Source organism: Scylla paramamosain, unplaced genomic scaffold (genome assembly GCF_035594125.1).
Source record: "Scylla paramamosain isolate STU-SP2022 unplaced genomic scaffold, ASM3559412v1 Contig20, whole genome shotgun sequence".
Classification (NCBI taxonomy): Eukaryota; Metazoa; Arthropoda; class Malacostraca; order Decapoda; family Portunidae; genus Scylla; species Scylla paramamosain.
In genome coordinates, this window is record NW_026973685.1 from 122,501 (window position 1) to 148,761 (window position 26,261).

Below are 26,261 nucleotides of genomic sequence, written 5' to 3' on the forward strand. Positions count from 1 at the left end.
TGTGTGTGTGTGTAGAAAATACGATAAACTATAATAAAAATAAATACGAAGCCAGCAGCCACATTCACCCGAACACTAGGATTTGAGATCTTACAAATGATGAGATTATTACGCTTCTTTCCTTATTAGAGGAATTTCCCAGTAAATATGGACATCCAAAAAACACAACAAAATAAAAAATACACACATAGACAAGCAGGAAATACGAAAAACTAATAAAAATAAAGACGAAGCTAGCGCCATATTCACTCGAACACTTGGACTCGGCCAGACATCTGAGATTTTACAAATGGTGAGGTTATTACGCTTTCCTTTGTTATTGAAGGCATTTCTCAGTACCCAGGGACAGCAGGGGCGTCATGACTACCCGGGGGTCACGTGGGGGGCGGCAGGGGGCCCGTGAAATAAGAGAAAAAGTTGAGGTGGTGTTTACAGTAATTTTTCCTGTTTTGTGTGGGCACCACCAGCACCAGTAGCCAGATGGATGCCAAAGAGGAACCCTTTGTCATGATACTCTTATTAAAAAACAAAAGGTCAGAAAACAAGGTACTTTGTTTTGAGAGTCTAGATTGTCATTGGCACTGTATAATATCAATAGTAGTTTTAGAAATATATATATAGACACACACACACACACACACAGTAGAGGACATGGAAAGAGGGTGAAGAGGAGTGCTTGTAGAAGAGACATCAAAAAGTATAGTTTCCCATATAGAAGTATTGATGTATGGAACAGTTTGGATGTACAGGTGTCCTGGCAGGAAACTCATATTTTCAGAAATGAAAGATCAAATCATTCTAAGTTGGAAATATTCTGTGGTGAAATACTTTTAATGCCATGGCTTAGAAGTCACAGGACATTAAGATATGAATATGCTTAGAACATTTCCCACTCTGAATAACCTGATCTTTCATTGCTGAGAATATGTTGTGGCTTTGTTGCTGGCACACTGTATGTACCCTTCAAGTAAAGGAACAAACAGCCAGGTAAACTATTCTTGTCTTGTTCACCCCAGCCCAGCTTGGCCTTCCAGCCTCCAGTGACACACACACACACACACACACACACACACACACACACACACACACACACACATACACAAGGGATCTGTGCTGCTGTACACATCAGTGCTGGACCCGCTGCCCAGAACCCAACATAAAGTTGCTTGCTGGGTGTCACATCAGTGGTGACAGCACACAACACCATGTCACAGATGGTGATGCTGCTGGTGCTCACATCACTAATGACACATTACAGCACATTGCACAGGAACACAGTGTAATGAAGAGGGGTGCTGGGCATCACATCAGTAGTGGTGGCACATGACAGCACAAAACAGCACGTCACAGAACATCACAGAACACAACACAATACAGTAATACGTATGTTGCTTGGCTTTTTCTCCTATACAAGTTTATTGTGCTGTGCTCACAGACACCACAAGAATATTGCACTTCTCAACACAGAAGTATTATCATTGTAGTCATTCTGTACAATGCCTTTCCAGTCAAACTTTTTTTGGCTTTGAAGACTCTGGTGAAAGTTGTGTTACATTTTACATATTTTTGCCTCAGAGAGTGCTACCATTGAGACCCATATTCAGGAATGCCTTGTTCTCTCACCCCAACTCTTCTTCAAGGCCACAGAGATAATCAGATTGGTTTTCAAGAATGTTTTTCGTGTTAAGAATATAGAAATCTTGTTACTCTGTCACTAAAACCATAAAAATACCCTTAAAAACCCATGTAGCTTCAACTAGAGCCTTTTAAAAGTAGAGAAGGTGCAGTACAGGATTGTTTTGGAATATGATCATACATCCTGGCATGCACAAAGTTGTCATTGGAGACACAAAGGCCTTGAAAATTATCACATTTGTGTCACTTATTACGTATTTGTGCCTCTGAATATATTGGTGTTATATTAGACATACCCTGGTATGCAGAAATTTGTCACTAGCCAGAGTGACCTGATTATTGCTCTCACATATATTTAAAAAGGAATACCACACTTAAAAAAAGAGAAAAACGTGAGCATTGTTCTGATGCCAGATTGTACTCACTGATAACATTATAAACACACTCTACCTTTGTATCATGAAAACAATGCCAATAAGTTTTCAGTGTGGTTTTTGCTGTCATGTATATAAAAACACTGTGACACTCAAAGGAAGAGAAATAGAAGTGTTTTTCTGACACTAAACCTTACTTTCAAAAGATTTAATGTTTAATGAAATAAACATGATTGATATTGACACTAAAAGGAGAGAAATATGATGCTGTTAGTGAGGGTGATAGATGATTATAGTGATAGTAAGAGTGAACGAGTAAGGGTGAGGGTGAAGTATTAGTGAGGGTGGGAATGAAGAGTGATAGATATCATAGTGAGAGTGAAGGTAGATATTTTAGTGAACTACTAAAACAGTCCTTACTGGACTGTTCAAACACAAGCCAGATGAAATGTCATCAAGCCAAGCCCAGCACTAATAGTGACTGTGTACAGTGTCGTAACATACACACACACACACACACACACACACACACACACACACACACACACACACACACACACACACACACACACACACACACACACACACACACACACACACACACACACACACACACTATAAGCCTCTAGTTAGCATTGACACGCAGCAGACTGTTAAATAATGAAGCTCAGGTGACCAACACACACACACACACACACACACACACACACACACACACACACACACACACACACACACACACACACACACACATTCATCTACCATTGTTCATAATAAAGGTGTTTCTTAGAGTGAGCAGTGAGAGGTGACCAGAGGCAGCAATGGGCCACCTGAGAAATCATATCAAAAGAGCTAGGAAAGGACTAGATATAGATAGGCAGACAGGCAGGGCAGTTAATTGTGGGCTGAGCAACAGAGAGCATTGTTTATATCTGCTGGTAGTTACAATAATAACATTTGGGGCCAGTATTCTGAACCACTTTGCTCTCTCTCTCTCTCTCTCTCTCTCTCTCTCTCTCTCTCTCTCTCTCTCTCTCTCTCTCTCTCTCTCTCTCTCTCTCTCTCTCTCTCTCTCTCTCTCTCTCTCTCTCACCATGACTATTTTCCAAGGGCACAAAGATGATTAGCTAGGTTCTCAAGTGTTTCTCTTGTTGTTGATGTAAAATCTTGTTAATCTGTCACTAAAAGTAATAGAAACAGACTTGAAAACCCAGGTAGATTCACCATGACTATTTTCAAAGCCCACAGAGATGATTAGCTAGGTTCTCAAGAGTGTTTTTCCTGTTAATAATGTAGAAATCTTGTTAATCTGTCACTAGAACCTTAAAAACATTGTTAAAGTCTCATGCAACTTCAAATAGAGCCTTTGGAAAGTAGTGGAGGTGCAGCACAGGAGTGTTTCAGAATATAGGCCTAGTTTGTGGTCCATCAATGGTCCAGGGAAGGAGGGAGGGATTCGTTGATGGCAAGTTATCATATATACAGGTACCGGCAGAGGTACAGTCCCATTATGAACAGACACTGATACAAGATTGGTGCAATGTTGGCAATAGTCTCTGTCAAGGTGTTTGGATGTATGGATGTGGGTATTGGAACTTAATGCATCAGGGATTGTGGTGTGGTATGTACAGGGTAGTGTTTGTGGTAGTGGTTGTAGTTGTGGAGTTAGCAGGCAAGGGAGGACTGAGTTAAGGTGTTGTAGAAGGTGTGAGGTGTATTGTATGGGAGAGGAAATGTTGATGTAAGCAGTTAGAGGGTCTGCTGTTACTGCTGCTGCTGTTAAACTTTACGTGTGGGACAGGCAGAAAACACTTACAGGTCTATACATCCTTCAGGACCACATGTGTACTAACATATACATACAAAACTGTATACATACCATACATGGGTACATACAAGCTTTATACAAAGATACTGCACCAAGTATTATAGCCTTCCTAACAACAGTAACATCACTCATCTCCTCAAGTGAAAGTGAGATGCCTTGCCCTTTTGTGATTTGCTGACCACCACCACCGCCAAAATTCACATAGGAAAACTATGCCCTTGTTATTGTTAGCCTTCAGTAAACACACACACACACACACACACACACACACACACACACACACACACACACACACACACACACACACACACACACACACACACACACAGAAGCGCGAACAAATAGAATGAATTCAGTGAAGACGTTGTCAATGCCATAACTGTCCATGCTTTTAAGACCAAACTGGATAGATATAGAGATGGGATACTATGAGATTACTCCCCTCCCGTAAACCACAACTAGGTAAACACACACACACACACACACACACACACACACACACACACACACACACACACACACACACACACACACACACACACACACACACACACACACACACACACACACACACACACACACACACACACACACACAGAAAGAGCAATGCATTAAAATCATTTATAGATTATAGATCCACAGAATCACACACATGTAGAGAGGTATGAACATTTTATATAATTTCAAGAATGTATGTTAAAAAAACAATCTAGGAAGGAATTAGCCATGGGAAAGTTTACCTTAATAAGAAAGCAAAGCAAAAATGTCTCCACTGATAGAAATATATATATAAGAATTGAGTAAAATGGAAGTGTGTGGCTAGCTGTGGTGTGTCTAAGCTCCTGGGGTGCAGCAGGTTGGTCCACAAGGCTGTCCCTTTCCACCAGGGGCCAACAGGGTTGGTGTGTGTGTGTGTGTGTGTGTGTGTGTGTGTGTGTGATGCTTTGCTTGAGCTTGCCAGGTATATAGATAGATAGACATATAGATAGACTACCGCTACTGCTATTCTCCACCAGGAACCAACATGGCTGCAAGTATAAATGATGTCATTCACCTACGGTCGTCTGCTGGTCACCCAGCCAGCCATTACCCTATGGAAAGAGCTCAGAGCTTATAGTGACCGATCTTTGGGTAGGACTGAGACCACTCACACACCACACACCAGGACAGCGAGGTAACAACCCCTCGGGTTACATCCCGTACCTACTTGCTGCAAGGTGAACAGGGGCTACACATTAAGAGGCTCACCCATTTGGCTTGCTGCACCTTGGATTTGAACCCGGGCCTTCTTGAGTGTGAGCTGAGCATGCTAATCACTACACTACGTGGTGTGTGTGTGTGTGTGTGTGTGTGTGTGTGTGTGTGTGTGTGTGTGTGTGTGTGTGTGTGTGTGTGTGTGTGTGTGTGTGTGCTACTTTGTTTAAGCTAGCCAGGTACATAGATAAATAGATAGATAGACTACCATTACTACTGCTATTCCTTCCCACCAGGGGCTGACAGGATTGAGAGTGTGAATGTGTGTGTGTGTGTGTGTGTGTGTGTGTGTGTGTGTGTGTGTGTGTGTGTGTGTGTGTGTGTGTGTGTGTGTGTGTGTGTGTGTGTATAGTCTGTAGTGCCTTGTCTGGGCTGTTCTGTGTGATATTGCTGGCCTGGTATATTAAAGAGAAGCAAGATAGATTCATGGACAAGGCAGATGAAATGGTGCTAGTGGTACTGATGTATACAAGTGATGGTTACAAAGTTTATGAGGCACATCAAAAGCTCAAAATTGTTGTAAGGAACTGGCAACATTATGTTGACAAACTGTGGATGGAGGCAAGACTGGGAAAGGATGTAATGTTGTGTAGTGAAGTATTGGAGTACCTGTCTGCACTGGAATATGATGGAATGTGAGGCAAACAGTGATGGATAGATGCACAGATAGATAGATTACTAGAGAGAGAAAAAAATAGAGAGAGGGAAATCTAGGAAAGATATATAGATAGATTACTAGAGAGAGAAAGAGAGAGAGATGATAAAGATAGATAGATAACTAGAGAGAGAGAGAGAGAGAGAGAGAGAGAGAGAGAGAGAGAGAGAGAGAGAGAGAGAGATCTAATAATGCTGTTCAAATAAGTAGATAATATAAAACACTTCAGAGGAACAGCGATCATGAAAAAGCAATAATGAATGATAACAAGCAAACCAGAAACAATTGATGCATGAATATTGTTCAAATATCAAGCTTCTCATGAGTATGCTGTGCAGTTTGGAGTGGAGCTTCAATAGGCAGACAATACACAGGAGAATAGAAAAATACATTATGAGAGGACAGTGTGAACTCAAAACACACACGCCTACACACACACACACACACACACACACAGATAGATAGATAGATAGATAGATAGATTTATTGACTACACAATCATATTACAGCAAACAAAACTAAAACAAAAACTAAAATACAAAAAAATATCCACAGCAGTAGTCCATTAATAATTGTAGTCCACAATATTCTAAATCATTAAATAAATATTCTTGCAATGCAGCAAAAGAACTCCCAAAATACAAAATAAAAAAATTTTTTCTCTACCCAAAAATAAACATTACCAGACACACACACACACACACACACACACACACACACACACACACACACACACACACACACACACACACACACACCACAACTTTAGGGCATCACCACCACTACCACTACCACAGAACAAAGCTAGTATATCAGTCAGTGGTATTTTTTTTTATTCTTGTTATTTATTTATTTATTTATTTATTTACTCATTTATTTATTATTATTTTTGTATCCAGTGCATCCACCTTCACTTCAGAAAACAAGGACACTGCTTATGTGGCTTGTTTATCTTATATATTTTTGGCAAGACATAAATTTGCAGTAAAACCTGTAGGTTTTACTGCATGAAAGTCTGTCTGTCTGTCTATACATATGTATGTATAAATAGAGTTATGTTTACCACAGTGAGAGAGAGAGAGAGAGAGAGAGAGAGAGAGAGAGAGAGAGAGAGAGAGAGAGAGAGAGATGTGCATGTATATCTGTAACAATAGCAAGTGTGATGATCTCCCAGTATGGTTTAATGAGGTTCATAATCTTAAATGCTTCACTGCCCCATGGTGACAACTTTTCACAGACCACAGAGATGATTATCCAGGTTCTCAGCGGTGTTTTTCCAATACAGACAGAATCATTATCAAATTATCACAGGAATCATTGTGACACCCTTGACAACTCTGTTAACTTTCCTAGCAGTTTGTTAACTAACTTTTTACTGCTGTTGTCATCATTTCTATTAATATTGATAAAAACACAAGAGCACAAGGGTTGGTACAGGAAGCCATCAGGCTTACATTTGGTGGTCCTTGTACAAAACGTGCTTACTTACTTTCACCTATTATCCTCATCCATAAATTTGGCTGGTCCACTTCTAAAGCTCCTTAATGACTCAGCCCTAACAACATCAAAAGATATGAAAATAATGGAGCCATCAGGCCTACACATGGCAGTCCTTTGTATAAATAATACCTACCTATTTTCACCTGTCATCCCTATCCATAGATTTACTCAGCACTAACAGTCTGATTACTGAGTCTGTTCTAGTCATCCAACACTCTCTTTGAGAGCCAGTTCCTTTTTATCTTTTTTTAAATCTAATTGCAATGCTTGAACCCATTATTTCTTGTCCTATCCTGATTACTATTATAAGTAACAGTGGAGAAACATTTGAATTTAAAAAATAGTCAGGATGAAGAACTGAAGCATTTAAGTGAAGCCTCTGTGTGTCTGTAATAATGTGTCCTTATCTCTTGTTTAGATTTTGTAATACCATGTCCTATATTTGGTCCTTAATGTTACTATTATCACTGGTCTAGGTTTTATAATTCCATGCCTTATATTTCATCCTTATCTTTGGTCTACATTTTGCAACACCATGTCTTTTCTTTAACTTTGTAACTCCACATCCTCATCTTTTCCTGACGTGTACCACCGTGTCATATCACAGGTGATGTTCGTGGCCTCCCCAGCTTCAGAATCGGTCCTTGGGCAGCGTGGACATCTCAGACTCGTGAAGGAACTGCATCTCCTGCAGCTCCATCAGCTTGCCGTGATCCTTGATGTGGGCATAGTTGGCAGCAAGACACATCAGATAGTGCACCTGTGGGAGGTAAATAACACACACACACACACACACACACACACAGAGTGAGAGAGTGAGTACGTATTATTGGGAACACTAACCTGGTATAAGAAATGCATTAAATGCTCAAGTAAAAAAAATAATGAAAATAATAAATAAATAAATAAGTAAAACACACACACAAATACACACACACATACACAGTTTTGCATTTTCATCATTCAGTCTTGTACCAAGTTAGTTTTTCATTGGAGCATGTAGAGAATATGAGAGAGAGAGAGAGAGAGAGAGAGAGAGAGAGAGAGAGAGAGAGAGAGAGAGAGAGAGAGAGTACTACTGGGAACACCCTAATCTGGTATAATAAATGCATGAATAAACAAAAAAAAAAAAAGACTGACTGATGAACCTAACACCAGTATGAGAAAGTGTTAACCTTCAGGTAAAAGAAATAAAATAAATAAATAAAATAACACACACAAGAGAGAGAGAGAGAGAGAGAGAGAGAGAGACCAACAAAAGACCATCACCACTTACCAGGGAAAGAATGACAAGAAGGGCAGAGGCAGTGGCCAAGAGACACAACATTTCTCCATTGTTGACAAAATCCTTACAGAACAGCTTCCTCTTGCCTCCCGAACACACCCGCTTCTCCTCCTCAATGGTGGTGCAGGGGAACAGAAACCCTGCAGTGGGAGAACAATTATAATGTCTGTTTATAATCATTAAGTGGACTGAGTTATGTTAGTTAATATTTGATGTTTGCATCTGAGAATTTTTTAACTTCTTTTCTCCTTCTTTCTGTCATCTCTGTTCATATACCAAAATCATGTTCTCTATTTATTCCCTGTGTGTCTTTCCATAATATATCCTTCAAAGGGGAAGACAAACCTGAAGGAGTCTTTTATTAATTCATGTCCTTTCTCTCCTTTTCCTCTTCTCTCTCTCTCTCTCTCTCTCTCTCTCTCTCTCTCTCTCTCTCTCTCTCTCTCTCTCTCTCTCTCTCTCTCTCTCTCTCTCTCTCTCTCTCTCTCTCTCTCTCTCTCTCTCTTCAAAGCATCTTCCTTAAGCTTCACTTCCTCCTCCTCCTCCTCCTCCTCCTCCTCCTCCTCCTCCTCCTCCTCCTCCTCCTCCTCCTCCTCCTCCTCTCCTTCTTCCTCCTCCTCCTTCTCCTCTTTCTCCTTATTCCTTATCGTCTGGTCTATTATCTCTCTCTCTCTCTCTCTCTCTCTCTCTCTCTCTCTCTCTCTCTCTCTCTCTCTCTCTCTCTCTCTCTCTCTCTCTCTCTCTCTCTCTCTCTCTCTCTCTCTCTCTCTCAGTATGATGAAAATATTTTGAAAAACACACCAAAGAATAGAGGGGTATGTTTCAAAGTTTGAATACAGTATAATAATAATTGGATGATTAATAAGTAAGGAGAAAGGACAAGGGTAACAAAAGAAAAACAGTGCAAAAATTAATCGCTGCACAAATCGCTGCACAAGACTTTCTTCTTTCTCTCACCCCTATTCTGTCCACCTCTCTAACACAGGAGTTAACCAGTATTCTCAATCATCAATCCATCATTCTTTGCCTGAGGAGGGAATTGATGCTGTGTTGACCCTTGACAGTGACGTCCCTCATGAGGAGAATATGAATTCTACAGAACTTGCCCATAGAAAGACCAAAACTGTTACTGCTGCCACTACCACCACTGCCACCGCTTCCACTGCCACCAAAAGCCCAACTGTGCAAAGAATCCTGGACCTCCTCAATGAAATGGAGTCCACCAGTCAGCTGGAGTACTCTAGCCTCCAAAAGTTCCATCTGTGTCCATTGTGTTTGGGTAAACTTATCACTGTATGAGGGGACAAGTATCAGTGTATGGTTACTATATACTCATTTGTACTTAAAAATGTCATGTCACATCATTCTCTCTCTCTCTCTCTCTCTCTCTCTCTCTCTCTCTCTCTCTCTCTCTCTCTCTCTCTCTCTCTCTCTCTCTCTCTCTCTCTCTCTCTCTCTCTCTCTCTCTCTCTCTCTCTCTCTCTCTCTCTCTATTAATCTCTTATTCCCTTTTCTTCCTTTCTTCCTTCCCTCCTATCTTTGTTTCTCCCTCCTCCTCCTCCTCCTCCTTCTTCCTCCTCCTCCTCCTCCTCCTCCTCCTCCTCCTCCTCCTCCTCCTCCTCCTCCTCCTCCTCCTCCTCCTCCTCCTCCTCCTCCTCCTCCTCATTCATTCTACCTAACAAGAAATAATTGATTCAAGATTATACCCAAACGTTTTAAATCCCACAAGGCCAAACATTTTTTCTTTAATCGTATAGTAAATATATGGAATAAACTTCCTGCAGAAATTGTCAACACCAATACTATTGAATCAGTTCATCCTAAATATGTGCACTTTCTGTTTTTCCACAGAGCAATAAGAAATTAGAATTGACTGAGAAACCAGAAAAGGGACTGCACTTGAAAAAGCACAAGAACCAAGAAATTACATCATTAAATGAAATGACAACAAATCTAAAGTAAGAATTTATGTAGCTTTCATTTTGGTTTACATTGTGAAAGGTAACAGTAACATGGATATGTTTTTATATTGAAATCTTTCTCTGATTGCATACAAATGGTACCAATCAACAAATAATAATGTAATACTTACAAGGTGGGAATTCCAATCACTGGTAGATAAAATGAACCACCATTCTAGAGTGTACATAACTAAGGAATTAATATACTGGTTAACTGTCACACCAGCATGAACAGAATAACAACAATTGTTGAGTAGAGTCTATAGGAGGCAGGGAAGGAGGCATGTAGTCAGTTTTAGAGAGCAGTTATTATGAAATCAGCTGTAGAATATTCCTAAGATGCAATACTACTGGAGTCTGTCAGCTTGAAGACAGTTTATTAAAGAAGGGAAGTTCATGAGATATAAAGCCTTTGATTATTCAGTTTCATTTCCAAAGTAACATTTATTTATTGGTGTGTTGCTTCCTGTAAATAGTAAAGCCTTGACAGCACTGCATCTCTCACACCACGCTGTAACTGTTGAGAGAACCATAACCCTTAGAGAGAGGAGGAGGGAATCCTTGGTTTATGTTCAGTAAAGCCCTGTATTCTTGTCATGGCAATGTAGAATGGAGGCGTCATTGGTTTATGTTCAGTAAAGTCCTGTATTCTTGTCATGGCAATGTAGAATGGAGGCGTCATATTGGTCACACACTGTTCTAATGTATGTGCACTTGCCACGCTGTTCACCAGGCAGGAGGCGTTGCAGAAAGAGCGCGAGATCACTGTGTTGTGGGAGAAGACAGAGTCCCTTAGTGGTCAGCTGGTGACGGTCCACAACCACAGCCACTTTGAAGAGAATGGCCTGAGCCACGACCACCTTGCTCAAGAAAATATCACGTTGACAGAGCTGATTAAACAACTAGAAGATAAGCTCAAACTTTCAAAGGTACCACAAGTGTCTTTGTATATTAGTTTGGTTTACTTTGTAAGATTAATCATTACTGAAAACAATACATGGAGTACGTGAGGTTGTGTGTTTGTTTATGCATGGAGACAGTTTCCTTAAAAATGGGTGGAGAGTACTATGGTGCTTTAGATGTAGAAGGATGAGTGGAAGGAATGCTTGGAGTGTGCAAGGCTCAAGTGTATGCAGAAGAGCACTGACAGGAGTGTGAGGACTACTCTGTCATGACCGTGTCTTTAAGACATGAACAAATGATGCAGTGTGGGAATCATGAAGGTGTAAAAATGCAGGATATGGATGGGATGCTACATCAGCAGCTTTTGTCATTAAGGCTGGTAAAGTGAAAGATTTGTTAATCACTTTGGTCTTTAGTTGATGCTTCTGGTGAGGCTTTCCTGTTTAAACTTGGCATAATATATATAAAATGATGTGGCATGTTAAACAAGTTAACTTACTGCCTTCTTGTGTCTTTCACAGATAGAAATCAAAGACGTCACAAGACAGAATAGTGAGCTGCATGCACTTATCACAGAGTATAAAGTCACTCCCTCAGAGGAAAAAGACAAGGATGGCACCTCTTCATGTGAGAACTCAGAAGCTAAATGTGAGCTACCATCCACATGAATATATATTTGTATATCAAACTGACATTCTCCATGGAGGGAGGCTTTCCAAAGTGCACACACACACACACACACACACACACACACACACACACACACACACACACACACACACACACACACACACACACACACACACACACACACACACACACACACACACACACACACACACACACACACACACACACACACACACACACACACACACACACACACACACACATCTCTGCATCAGGACTCAACAGCCAGACTGATAAACAATTACTTCACCCAAGATGATCAGCTGATAGGATTAGCTGTGGATGAGCCTCCTGTGGTGACTAGGAGTACAAAAGCCAGCAGCTAATTTTGGGAGCTGCCAGTCATCATGGTCCTGGTGTCTGAGGTGCTGCTTTTGCATTTTCCCATTCATGGGTTGAGGCCACATCACATTTATTCATTCACAGTTGCTCTTAGTTATCTCTGTTACAAGTTTAAATTTTTCCTGGCTCCACAGACATTTCTGGTGCATCTAACCCTCTCTCCATTGCCCTTCTATTTCCCTTAGTCTTATACCCACTTCTTACATTACGTCTAATTACTTCCATTGGTCATTCTTGTCTGGTCCTCTGTTGCATCAATTTTTCACCTCCAGGTACAGATACCAAGGGGAAATTGCTGGGTCAAGTGGCTACACTGACATCTGAGGTTAGCAGGTTGGAGAGTGAGTGCAGCAGTCTTCAGGTTCAGCTAGACTGTGAGAGGGATAAGTATAACAAACTGCTGGGAGAATCTCTTGCTCATGAAAAGTTGTCTGAAGATGTCATAACTGAACCAAAAGGTAAGAAAGTTTATATTCTCTAATAATAAAGCAAATAATTTTTCCTCACTGATGCTCAATTTTTTTAATTAATAACAAAATAAAAGCATTGTTATTGGATTTGTTTATTGAGGCTGTAATAAGAAAAGTTGAGAGAAACAAACTTATTGTTTTATCAGGAGAAACAACAAGATTGGGAGGAACTGAGCTTGAATAGAAGCTGCAACTGAATCATCTGTAAAAGTGAAGTGGAGGAAGTGTTTACTGTTTACTGTATGCCATTTCCTTGGTCTTTTAATGAAGAATTTTATCCTTTTTCAGGTGACTACATCACCATCTACCAGTTGCAGCGAGGAGTGATGAAGCAGCAAGCTCGAGAACGCCAGTTAGACCTTGCCAGCCTCCATCATGAATGAGAGGAAATGAAGCAAAACCACTCAGCAGGTTAGTGCTCTCTTTTGCATCTCACACTCTTCTTATTCAATTGTCATGGCAGATTAGTGATTTCTGCTGCATCTCACACACTTCTTATTCAATTGCTGGCAGGTTAGTGATCTCTGCTGCATCTCACACACTTCTTATTCAATTGCTGGCAGGTTAGTGATCTCTGCTGCATCTCACACACTTCTTATTCAATTGCTGGCAGGTTAGTGATCTCTGCTGCATCTCACACACTTCTTATTCAATTGCTGGCAGGTTAGTGATCTCTGCTGCATCTCAAACGGTTCTTATTCAGGTGTTAACCAAAGTACTAAGCCTTCATATCATTACCTTGCTCTGTGATGGAGGCTACACCATCTGGCATCTAGCTGAGATTTAATGTTGCAGCAAAGCTTCCATATGAGTTCATGTAGAGCAAAATGTTTTCAAATGCCAGGGAAGTAGTGTAATGTAATCTTCCAGAGAAATCTACCCCTCATTTATTAGTTAACAGGAGTGTTTAATGTACTTAATGTGATTAGCCAGGATCAAGGGTCAACTTCTTCACTGACCATTTAGTCTCAGGTGATGTATCTGTCCTCCATGAGTCACCAGAGACACATAAGGTGTTGTAAGTGAAATTTCATCTATTAGATTTATTCAAAATGTGAATTAACACAGTTGTTTCCTGCAGGATTTGATATCAAAGCTGGTGCAGGAAAAGGAAGCAGATCATGACCTTGAGCAGCTCGAGAAGATAAGCAGCGTCCTTAAGAGTTCAGTTGCTATCATTAGCAGTGTTGGTGAGTAGTAAAAACTGAGCCATCTTATGAAGTGCAACAAAACATTATTATTATCTTCATAATTTTCTTGAAATAAATAGATTTCTGTGGCATGTTGCTCATTAGCACTTTAATATCAGATAACACCAGTTATTTATGTAATGATGTAATGTACTAAGTAGATGAAATACAAATGGCATCTGCTAACACTCTTGATGTGGAACAGGAACCAGTGAGTCTGAGACACCCACCAGCAGTGGAAAGGTGGCTGACGAGCGCCTCAAGCACTCTGAAAAGGTGGAGCAACAACAAGAAACAGAAAATTGCATCCATCATTCTTTGCCTGAGGAGGGAATTGATGCTCTGTTGACCCTTCACACTGATGTCCCTCATGAGGAGGGAGAATATGAATCCTACAGAACTTGCCCATAGAAAGACCAAAACTGTTACTGCTGCCACACTGCCACCACTTCCACTGACACCAAAAGCCCAACTGTGCAGAGAATCCTGGACCTCCGCAATGAAATGGAGTCCACCAGTCACCTGGAGCACTTTAGCCTCCAAAAGTTCCATCCGTGTCCATTGTGTTTGGGTAAACTTATCACTGTATAAGGGGACAAGTATCAGTGTATGGTTACTATATACTCATTTGTACTTAAAGATGTCATGTCACATCATTCTCTCTCTCTCTCTCTCTCTCTCTCTCTCTCTCTCTCTCTCTCTCTCTCTCTCTCTCTCTCTCTCTCTCTCTCTCTCTCTCTCTCTCTCTCTCTCTCTCTCTCTCTCTCTCTCTCTCTCTCTTTCTTTCTTTCTTTCTTTCTTTCTTTCTTTTGTTGCATATTTTACTGCTTTACATTCCTCCCCACAGTATTTTTTCATGTACTTTATGACTGCAGTAGTTTTATCATCCCAGTGTATGCCGTATCCACTCTGAAACTGTAATTCACCAATCAGCTCAAATGTGTCTCAGTTTTGATAATCATTAATTTGTTTCAGCTACACAACCACTCTGATAAGGGACAAAATCTACTTCACCAGTCATCTATGTCATACAGTCATATATATTCATACATATGACAAAATACTCTTCCTAAGACATTTCTTATTTTCTCTTCTCAAGTGACCTGTCCATCTATCTAAGGTACCACATAACATTTAAAACTTACAATATTGCATTTAATTCATGAACACTTTTTTGTCTATCTATGTAGACTTGAAATTGTATTGCGTATAGACTTGAAATGTATTGGGAGTTTTCTCTATCTCTCATTCTATACCTAACACCTGTTCCTAAGAATCCCCAGGTGATAGCCATGGTGACTGGCTGGTCTCCTACTGAGTGGCTGGGGTTTTCCAAAAGTGAGGGTTGGTGTTCTATACCATACCATGTGCCCTGTTTGTATTCCTTCTCTATCCTCTGTATTATATTCTATGTAAAGATGGTGCTGGGGTGGGATCTACTTCTTATTCCCTAAAAGTGATGAGGAGTGACACTGGGCAGCATTGATTTGCTCCTTAGAGATGGCTGGGTTCCTGTGGATGAGTGGGCCATGCTGTGCTTTGTCAAGGATGGTGTTTGGTATTGTGATGACTCTTGCCACAATCAAGTGTCTCCCACAGAGTAGTGGAGTACCTATGAATGGTGTTGACCCAAGCTGTCCAGGTCTCATCCAATGCCTTAATATGATAATTTAGATGATCAAAATGGTTTAACTCACCATTTAATCAGCTGACTGATTTGAATGGAGAAGTATGTAATGTGTTGTAGCCTAACCATCCCTGCCAGCATGGTCAGACTCTTGGTAGTAACCTGAAATGCTCCTAGGTAGTGAGTATCATTGCACATAATGATCTTTACTTTGTCAGTAATTCAATGATACTGAATATTACTCTACTGGATTTTGCTCAGCACTGCTTGGTAACTTTTGGCCATAATCCCAGGTCTGGAATGATATGAAGCCATGTTTTTACATTCCATATGAGACAGGCAAGCACTATGCTTTGCCTGACTGATACCTCTACTTTGCATTTATGACCCCAGGTAGTTCATCTCTCTCTCTCTCTCTCTCTCTCTCTCTCTCTCTCTCTCTCTCTCTCTCTCTCTCTCTCTCTCTCTCTCTCTCTCTCTCTCTCTCTCTCTCTCTCTCTCTCTCTCTCTCTCTCTCTCTCTCTCTCTCTCTCTCTCTCTCTCTCTCTCTGTTTGGAATTATACTGTATATTAGGAAATGTCATTAAAGAGTGTGTGTGTGTGTGTGTGTGTGTGTAAAAAGTGTTTGCATTATTGTGCATTTGATGTTATAGCCCCAGGTTCTTAAAGTTTTCTGGTTTTATGATTTATAAAGATTGCTATTTTTAATAAAGTTATTGAAATTGTTATTGAGTGTTTGTATTGAACTCATTAGCTTTGTAATAGTGTGCGTCTCATCATGCATTCATTAATGATGTAGAGTGGAAATGTCCACTCCTATCATGCATAATATCAATGCATTATTGGTTTATGTTGTTATTTGTGTATAAATTGTAAAGTTATGCCAGTCTATTTTAGTACAAACTAAATATCAGCTGGAAGAGAGGACAGGTAATGGCACACTAAAACACAGGAAGGGACAATGATATAACCATCCAATTTAACAATACACAGAGCAAGAAGAATGAGAAAGCAATAAAAATGGATTATTTAATGGATGATTAATAGACCCTCATTTGTAATGTTATTTCAGGCAAGAATATTAAAAGACAGCTGGCTTGCCCTTTGTACTTGTTCAGCTTGCCCTTAGCACTTGTTCATACATGACAGAATGAGAGATCTATGGGTGGTGGTGACACCTGGAAATGGGTATGATTCATGAAGGGATTGATTGATTGGTTGACTGACTGATTAAGAAAAAAACGTAGCAGTGGAGGGTGGGGGGGGGAAGGCGCCCCCAACTTTCCAGTCATATATGGCGTGGAAGGGACAATACCAGCAAAGAAAAATGAGAAAATGCATAATTTACTACAAAACCCAAAATGCGAAAAAAAACCTTGCCAAATTGAACCTTCCCACGAAGGTAATGAATGGAGTTTTGATGCAATGAGCCACAGTTACTTAAAACATTCAACAAATATAACACCTGCCAAAAAAATAAAATAAATAAATAAAATAAATAAATCAATAAATAAATAAAGATAAAAACGCGAGAAAACCTTTAAATTATCACAACGCGAAATATACACACACGCTAAACTGGATGCGTCATTAATTAATAGTCATTGGGACTGTTATCCCCCCAATAGTTTATAGCCCCTCCCCTATTCATTGCTCCCCCCCCTTCCCTGCCTTGAGGAACACCTTCACTTATGGCCTGCTGTTGGGTCAGATTTGAGCCATTTTAACCTCGAATTACATACAATACATACATACATATCGTCTCCTTGCAATAATTATAATAGTCTTCCTGGCTTAATTTTTGTTTATTCATTATTCCTTATGAGTTTGTTTATTAATTATTTGTCATTTGTCTAATTCCTTGTTTTATTTAGCCTCGGTATTTAACTAAGCATTTTTTTTTTTTTTTTCACTTTCTGACTGTGGCCCTTGCAATGAACGGCTTAATTGTTTATTTACTGTTCCTTACGTGTTTATTGATTATATGTGAGTTATTTATTTGATATTCATGATTTTTTTTTTAACTTCGTATTTCTTTATATGATAGTTTTATCTTTTTGTGTTTTCTGGCTTAAGTTTTGTTTATTACTCCTTGTTTGTGTTATTAGGTGTGTCATTAATTATTTGTCTTATTTCTCGTAGTTTAATGGAATTTTTAGCACTTTAATTATTAGAGTTCCTCACCAGTCATTTTATTCGAGAGAGAGAGAGAGAGAGAGAGAGAGAGAGAGAGAGAGAGAGAGAGAGAGAGAGAGAGAGAGAGAGAGAGAGTCTAAATGAATAAAAAAAAATAATAATCAGTTACAGTATTTTATTTATAAACAAGAACAATTCATAATAATAATAATAATAACAATAATAATAATAATAATAATAATAATAATATTTAAATACAAGGAGGAAAATGTGTAATAATAATAATAATAATAATAATAATAATAATAATAATAATAATAATAATAATAACAATAACTGCTTTTATCTTACTCACACAGATAAATAGTTTTATAAATAGTTTATTGACCATAAACATTGTGTACATACACACAAAATTAAATAGAACAGATAAAAATTTCAAAATGTAGTCAGTGACACACAGAAGACTGGTGACAAAACCTACTAAAGCCCATTAAATGATTGGGTGTCTCAAGTTTCCACATCATCAGTGGAACACTGCTTCTGAGCACTCAGGGATGGACAAGCTTTTCATGGCTTGTGTGAATGGAGACAAGACGTGTAGGGGATTTATTTGTTCTGTTTTTTCTTGTCCTACTCTCTCTTCCTCCCTCTTGACTCTTCCTTTGCTTCATCCTACTCTTTCTCTTGCTCATTCTTTCTCTCTCTCTCTCTCTCTCTGGACTTTTCAGACATAGCTCCTTATGATTTTTTGGCAATCCCAAACCTGTTGACAGTATCCTTATCTGAGAGCCAAGGAGACCATGCAGAATGTGGCAGCATACCTATCATTGGTTGCAGAAGCGTTTGAGCAGTGGAGTGATGGATGATTGTAGGAATGTGGTGGCACTGCTATCCACCATGACATTCATCCACATAACAGAACCATCTCACATGGTGCATTCAGCCTCAGGGAGAGGAACCTCTGTAGCCTTGGGCAGTAGCCCTTGGTCAGGTTTGCTCCAGAGTCAAACCTGCTTACCATCCGAGAATACCTTGGGGAGGAATGAGGAAGCCTTTTGCTCTGAACCCATGAAAATTGTTCAACCCTATAAGGGAAAAATATGAATGTTGAACAAATTGATGAGAAATGGAAGGATTAATGGGCTAAGTGTGTTGGATTACAAAGGGCTTTCTTTGAAGGACATTTTGAATGATACCATAATTTTGGCCCTTAGCCCAAGGTTGGATACTTCTGAACCGTTCTTGCATTTTTAAGCTAAGTAATATAAAATGCTCAATTAACAAAGGAAGGATAATGAAAAGATAAAACAAATCAGGAATTATATCAATTCATAGCTTTATCATAGTTCTAAGTCATAAATACTACAAAAATTAGTCAATCTCTTCAGAAATAATTATAAGATAAGCTTTAATAATAAAAAGTATGTATAAATAGATGAAATGTTGTCACCTTCACCAATGACGGCTTCTTGTTATTCAGCACATGCTTGTGCTTCCTGAACACCGGTCTCATACTGGATAGAGACAGTAATGTATGGAGGTTTGATGCAATACAACATTTTATATAAGGATAAAAACTTGCATAAACTTCCTGTTTGTGTTTTTCTACTAAGGTGCAATTGTTAGGTGAGCATTTGCAACTTCCTACCCTTAAACAGTGGCTCAGAGCCACACCATCACTTGTTGCTTGTCCACTAGTAAATAATGAAGACTGCAACCCTCATGCCAGCTACACTATACAAGTATTTACAAATTAATGGTTGGATTTTCAAAAGATCTCTGATACAAGAAAGCTTATAAATATTGTGAAAGCTTCTAGTCAATGTTATATCATTTGCTTCAACAGAGGAAGAATAATTCAATCTTCCTGAATATTACAAATGAGATTTTATCAGCATTAACTTAACCATGTCATTCTAAATTATTCTACCTAGTTTCCAGGGACTTCAGCAGTGAGTAGCTTAACCAGCACACAGGAAAGACAGTGGGAAATTAAGATATAACAGGGGTGGCCAAAGGAGGTAGTCCAGCCATCTCCATACTCAGGTATTTTGGTTTGTGTGCCACTGGGATGAAATCAGAAAGTGATACGCATACATTTTAGTAAGATTTAAGAGAAGTTAGTGTTTGACATCACAAGTTTTTTGGGCCAAGAGACTATTTGCATTAAGGAAGACACCACATTGCTATTTTTAAATGTTGATCGCCCACGTAGCAAGATTGCACATCAGACAAGACAGGTAACCTGAAAGTAAAGTTGAAATTAACAGACATATACTGTGTGATTGTGACTAAGTACAGAAATTGAAATGTGATTGAGAGAGAGAGATAGAAAGTTTTTAATTTGTTTCAGAGAGAGAGAGAGAGAGAGAGAGAGAGAGAGAGAGACAGACAGACAGACAGACAGACAGACAGACAGACAGACAGACAGACAGACAGACAGACAGACAGACAGACAGAGAGAGAGAGAGAGAGAGAGAGAGAGAGAGAGAGAGAGAGAGAGAGAGAGAGAGAGAGAGAGAGAGAGAGAGAGAGAGAGAGAGAGAGAGAGAGAGAGAGAGAGAGAGAGAGAGAGAGAGAGAGAGAGAGAGAGAGAGAGAGAGAGAGAGAGAGAGAGAGAGAGAGAGAGAGAGAGAGAGAGAGAGAGAGAGAGAGAGAGAGAGAGAGAGAGAGAGAGAGAGAGAGAGAGAGAGAGAGAGAGAGAGAGAGAGAGAGAGAGAGAGAGAGAGAGAGAGAGAGAGAGAGAGAGAGAGAGAGAGAGAGAGAGAGAGAGAGATTGATTTCCATGTGAGAGTGTGGTTTTTAAGTATGCTATAGAGGACACACTTATTCATTCACTACAGCCCACAAACTTGCAATGTCCCCATAGCATAGTTACAGACAACATCCTCTCATATATAAGTCTGTGTCAATCTTTCTCTGATGTACTCCAGCCCAGAGACCCACAGCAGCATTAAGAGTGGAGAGAGAGAGAGAAGAGAAGACACACAGAATGGATGAAAAGAGATGCTGTGGTTTGTAAAAATATGGTGTAAGGTCTGTTGGCTATGGTGGGAATGGTTTTCCAATCATTCCTCTCTTGCACAACCATTTTGCTTCATAAACAGGCATCTCTCTTTCATCTTCCCACCAAACACTGTTATTCCACCTTATATTTATGTATTTGCATGCTTATCTTCTCAAATTGTTCCCCTTCCATTCTCTCCGCATGTCCGACTCTCTCCTTTCTGTGGTTGATCACTCACTCCGCTGTTCCTCCACATTCATGACTATATATGATGCACATGTGCTTTATAATCAATCAAATGTTTCATGTAGATGATGTTTTCATTCACACACAGTTCCCCCTCCTCCCTGTTTCATTCATTGCCATTTTGCTCTCTCTCTCTCTCTCTCTCTCTCTCTCTCTCTCTCTCTCTCTCTCTCTCTCTCTGTGTGTGTGTGTGTGTGTGTGTGTGTGTGTGTGTGTGTGTGTATGAGCTCAGAGCTCATGGTGACTGATCTCTGGGTAGGACTGAGGCCAATGACACACCACACACCGGGGCAGCGAAGTCACATCACCTCGGGTTACATCCTGTACCTTGTTGTAGCTAGGTGAACTGGGGCTACACATTAAGAGGCTTGTCCATCTGCCTCACCGTGCCCGGGATTCGAACCTGGGCCTTCTTGGTTGTGAGCCGAGCGTGCTAACCACTACACTACGTGGTGTGTAAGTGTGTATGTGTGTGTGTGTGTGTGTGTGTGTAATGATGCAGCTGGGAAGGTCGTCTTATGACAATTATTGATGAATGAAGGTAAAGGATGCGTGTCTATTACTTCTCTTTGTGTGTGTGTGTGTGTGTGTGTGTGTGTGTGTGTGTGTGTGTGTGTGTGTGTGTGTGTGTGTGTGTGTGTGTACATAACACACACACACATACACACACACTTATAAAAGTAGTAATGACATGCGCATCTATTACCTTCATTTGTCAATAATTATCATAAGGCAACCTTCTCAGCTGCATCAGCGCACACACACACACACACACACACACACACACACACACACACACACACACACACACACACACACACACACACACACACACACACACACACACAAACATAACTGACTGTCTTCAGCCTCTCTCTCACCGGCGCAATGTTGCATCTCTAGCTGTCTTCTACCGCTATTTTCATGCTAACTGCTCTTCTGATCTTGCTAACTGCATGCCTCCCCTCCTTCCATGGCCTCACTGCACAAGATTTTCTTCTTTCTCTCACCCCTATTCTGTCCACTTCTCTAATGCAAGAGTTAACAAGTATTCTCAATCATTCATCCCATTCTCTGGTAAACTCTGGAACTCCCTGCCTGCTTCTGTATTTCCACCTTCCTATGACTTGAATTCCTTCAAGAGGGAGGTTTCAAGACACTTATTCATCAACTTTTGACCACTGCTTTGACCCTTTTATGGGACTGCCATTTCAGTGGGCATATTTTTTTATTGGATTTTTGTTGCCCTTGGCCAGTGTCACTCATACATAAAACACACACACACACACACACACACACACACACACACACACACACACACACACACACACACACACACACACACAGAAATTATATTAGAAATTATTAGAAATTAGATAAGTTACCACTCACGAGCCTACGTGACGCCATGTATGTGAGCAACGCATGTTTTTAAGCATCTGGAGCAAAGTGGTTAAAGGAAAACTTTTTGACTTGAAATGTAATTAGATTCATCAGTTATTTTTCTGGCTGACATTGTTTTTGGAAGGTGGCACTTAAAAGATATGTGAATGCTGTATCTAGATATAAACAAACATTCACAAATACTCATTCCATTATGTGTCTGTCATTAGGCCCTCAAATAAACAACAAATTAAGTGAGGAGTTACCATCTCCCTTCCTGGCTTGCGCTCCAGTTGCTCTGAGTTGTAGCAGCAGTGACGTGTGGCACCCAGGATGAAGGTGGTCTGCAGGGTGGTCTGTGTCAGGGTGATGATGGCAGACAGCAGCAGCAGCACCGTGACAGCTCAAGCATCCTGTTGAAATTATCACATTTTTAAATGCTGAAAAGTGAAGGAAAAACCTGTCTCCATGGAATATGGAAGTACACAACAACAACTCTGAAAGATTTCTTACAATAATAAGTCATCATTCATTGTATCCTTTTTTGTTGGCCACAAGATTATCATACAAATTTTCCATAGACATCTGCAAATTGGTACCTCTAGCTGTTATTAAATATGATATTAAGTTTGATAAATGTATTTATTTCATTATACATGAAAGTAATTGATTGCAAAAAAAAAATAATAACCAAAATATATTTTGACTTTTACTTTACAATGCCTTAACTGTTTGCTTTTAAAAAAATATGTAGATTTATTTTTTCATTTTAAAACTTATAGTCTAGACAACTAACTGGCCTTAAATTTTTCTGATATACAAATAAAGTAAGAAAGAGAGCACATTTCACTAACACTCATGGTGAAGTGTCCACCAATGATGGTGAAGGAGGTACACATGTAAACTCCAGTCTGACCAATGACCAACACAATTTGTCCAGCTGCATGTCTCTATCGGGCACAAACTCCACCTCCTGCATCTGTATCATGCCCACCACCACCGTCACCGTGGCAACACTGAAAAATGGAATCTTATCATTCACACTGTTACAAAAAATATACTCCCATATATATATATATATATATATATATATATATATATATATATATATATATATATATATATATATATATATATATATATATATATAAATGGATTACTATTCCCAACGTTAAAAATTCTTTAGCTAATCTTACTTTGATATTTTGCATCCAATATTAACTACAATTTTTTCCTATGACATTTTCCAACTACACTTAAAGCCTTTCACTGTGAAACAAAACAATTAGAAGCATCAGAAGCAATGCATGCAGTCTCCTTTATAACCATCTACAAGACGTAGAGTTGGCATTGAAAAAGAATACATTTTGCAATTTCTTCCCAGTTCTAAGACTGGATGTGGCTGTAGAATGAATAAAGATGTCTTGAGAGTGACTGGATAATTAAAATCCCCCATAATTATGCAATTATTAACGCAACAAATGTCCGCAATAAGGTCATAAAGTTTTTTTGTCCGTAACAGGTGACTGGACTAGAGGATGATAGACGAGACCTAATGTTATTTTACAATATTTATTTTCTAACTGGATGAAAGTGATGTCTATATTAGCAATGGTTGGGGTCGGGAGTAAATGAGGATGAAGATTGGCTTCCCTATGTTAAGGTGTTAGTTTTCATATTTATTGAGAGAGAGAGAGAGAGAGAGAGAGAGAGAGAGAGAGAGAGAGAGAGAGAGAGAGAGAGAGAGAGAGAGAGAGAGAGAGAGAGAGAGAGAGAATCAAGCCATTTGAAGTACATTTTTAGTCCCTTTATTTACACCATATTGCTCTCTCTCTCTCTCTCTCTCTCTCTCTCTCTCTCTCTCTCTCTCTCTCTCTCTCTCTCTCTCTCTCTCAATAAATATGAAAACTAACACATTAACATAGGGAAGCTAATTTTAAAGACTCCTTTAATGAAGCAGTAGTCTGACCCCCCTCTGCTCTCTCTCTCTCTCTCTCTCTCTCTCTCTCTCAGGTGGAGTTGGCAAGGTACCACCTCTGCCCCTGCCAATGTCTCTCATGACTTCAAGACGCCTCACTCTAACCTAACTTAATCTCACCTCACCTAATCTAACCTAACCTCACCTAACATAATCTAACCAAATCTCACCTCACCTAACCTAATCTAACCTAACCTCACCTCCTCTCATCTAACCTAATAATTCCTCACCTAATCTAACTTAACTTCTTCACTTATGCTAGTTTAACCTAATGCAACCTTTGCTAACTCAATTACCTTAACTAACCTAATTAATGTACTATAACTTAACATGATCTAATGTAACCTATGTCATCCTAATCTTGCTTTAGTTTCATCTAATCTAATCTAACCTATGCAAGTTAATGTAAATTCATCTAATATAAACTAAACTATGCTAGTCTAACCTATCCTTAACTTACCTAGCCTAACGCACTATCTTAACCTAACCTAACCTTACTTAGCCTTACAATCTAACACACTTCAACTTACATAGCCTAACCTAATATCGCCTATTCTTAACTAACCTCACCTAAACCTTACCGACACTAACTTAAAACCTACCTATGCTTACATCACTTCTATATCCTCATCCTCCTCCTCTTCCTCTTCCTTAACACACAGTGACTCAGCGAAGCCGTCAAGAAAACACGTAATTTCTGAATACTATCTTTAAGAGGTCCACCCAGTCATCCCTCTTCTCTTTCCTGACCCCCATCCTCCCTTCTTTCCTCACGTGTCTCTCCCTCCCTACACACACACACACACACACACACACACACACACAGAGGGTCTCACAAGGGTAATACACACATACATACGGACACTGACCCACCACACACACCCAACCAGTCACCCACACCCACCCACATACGTGTACACACGGACGCACACCTCAGCCTGTCACCCTTACGTCAAACAGCTTACACCCTTCTATTCCCTCTCACTCATCCATCACACATCCCATTGTCTCTCTCATCTTCTATTCTGTTACTTAACCAATTAACGCTCCCAACCTACTCCCAGTCCCGCTAGCCGGCGGGTTACTCTCTCATTAGGAGCATGACCCTAAAAAAATAAGTCACATGGCGCGGTCAGAGAGAGCTAGCCTGCCCTGGTCTGCCTACGCGAACCAAAAGCGTTTGTTTGGGTAAGATTTAAAGGGACGAAGGTTTAAAGGGCCAGTCTCTGCGTGGGTGTGTTTGGTGAAATGCTGAATACTCACGCCTGGTTCGTCATACACCCACAAGGACAGGCACAGTTCACTCCTCCATGACACACACACACACACACACACACACACACATATATACACAAAAACACTAACTAGTAACTCTACCTTTAGTTTCGTCTGCTGCGTTCCAGCAAAAAAAAAAAAAAAAAAAAAAAAATCAAAATATTCCTCCATTACTAATGTAACTCACATTCCCTGGTGGTATACTTCCCTCGGAACACCCATATTTTAAAGAGCTTTTTATCCACCATATGTGTCTCAGTTAACTCTGATCTTGGCTGGAAATTAAACTATATTGTATGATATCAGTGTGGTCATCTTGAGGTCCCGGATGAAATGGCGGGCTGGGATTGGCTGTTCACGACCCGTTGTCATGGTGATGGTAGACGCCATGCAGTTGACAGCTCATTTTTTCTCGCTATTGAAAGGAGTTTATTAGAGCGTAACTGAAGCGTGTAAAGGCATGATTCCGCACCATACTGTTAAGATATTGTAGTTCTGAAGTGTTCCTAGGGTTAGTAA

General features: G+C 39.9%; 1 protein-coding gene and 1 long non-coding RNA gene across 13 annotated transcripts in view; one reads left to right on the forward strand and one right to left on the reverse strand.

Moving 5' to 3' along the window:
• The window catches only part of LOC135097458 (uncharacterized), a 55,507-nt gene extending 38,760 nt beyond the window's left edge, over positions 1-16,747 (forward strand). For 2 of the 10 annotated variants that reach the window (XM_063999365.1, XM_063999369.1), the window contains 8 exons: positions 7,854-8,015; positions 10,383-10,489; positions 11,226-11,421; positions 11,917-12,043; positions 12,700-12,885; positions 13,186-13,308; positions 13,979-14,087; positions 14,293-16,747. In XM_063999365.1, coding sequence (XP_063855435.1) covers positions 7,857-8,015; positions 10,383-10,489; positions 11,226-11,421; positions 11,917-12,043; positions 12,700-12,885; positions 13,186-13,280 — 870 coding nt within the window. In that variant the 5' untranslated portion in view covers positions 7,854-7,856 and the 3' untranslated portion in view covers positions 13,281-13,308; positions 13,979-14,087; positions 14,293-16,747. Of the gene's footprint in view, positions 1-253; positions 293-939; positions 988-4,853; positions 5,133-7,853; positions 8,016-9,516; positions 9,847-10,382; positions 10,490-11,225; positions 11,422-11,916; positions 12,044-12,699; positions 12,886-13,185; positions 13,309-13,978; positions 14,088-14,292 lie in introns of those variants that run through there. The other 8 variants (XM_063999368.1, XM_063999366.1, XM_063999364.1 and 5 more) reach the window with 8 other exon arrangements.
• Positions 16,748-18,008: 1,261 nt separating this feature from the next.
• LOC135097436 (uncharacterized) lies at positions 18,009-25,826 on the reverse strand. Of its 3 annotated transcripts, none has more exons than XR_010265699.1 (4): positions 25,731-25,825; positions 23,344-23,505; positions 22,756-22,902; positions 18,009-18,884 (listed from the first exon to the last, which is right to left on the reverse strand). It is a non-coding gene; the product is annotated as an uncharacterized LOC135097436 (long non-coding RNA). The 3 variants fall into 3 exon arrangements; XR_010265698.1 differs by having other exon boundaries at positions 18,009-18,938; XR_010265697.1 differs by lacking the exon at positions 18,009-18,884 and having other exon boundaries at positions 21,003-22,902; positions 25,731-25,826.
• Between the last annotated feature and the right edge of the window lie 435 nt (positions 25,827-26,261).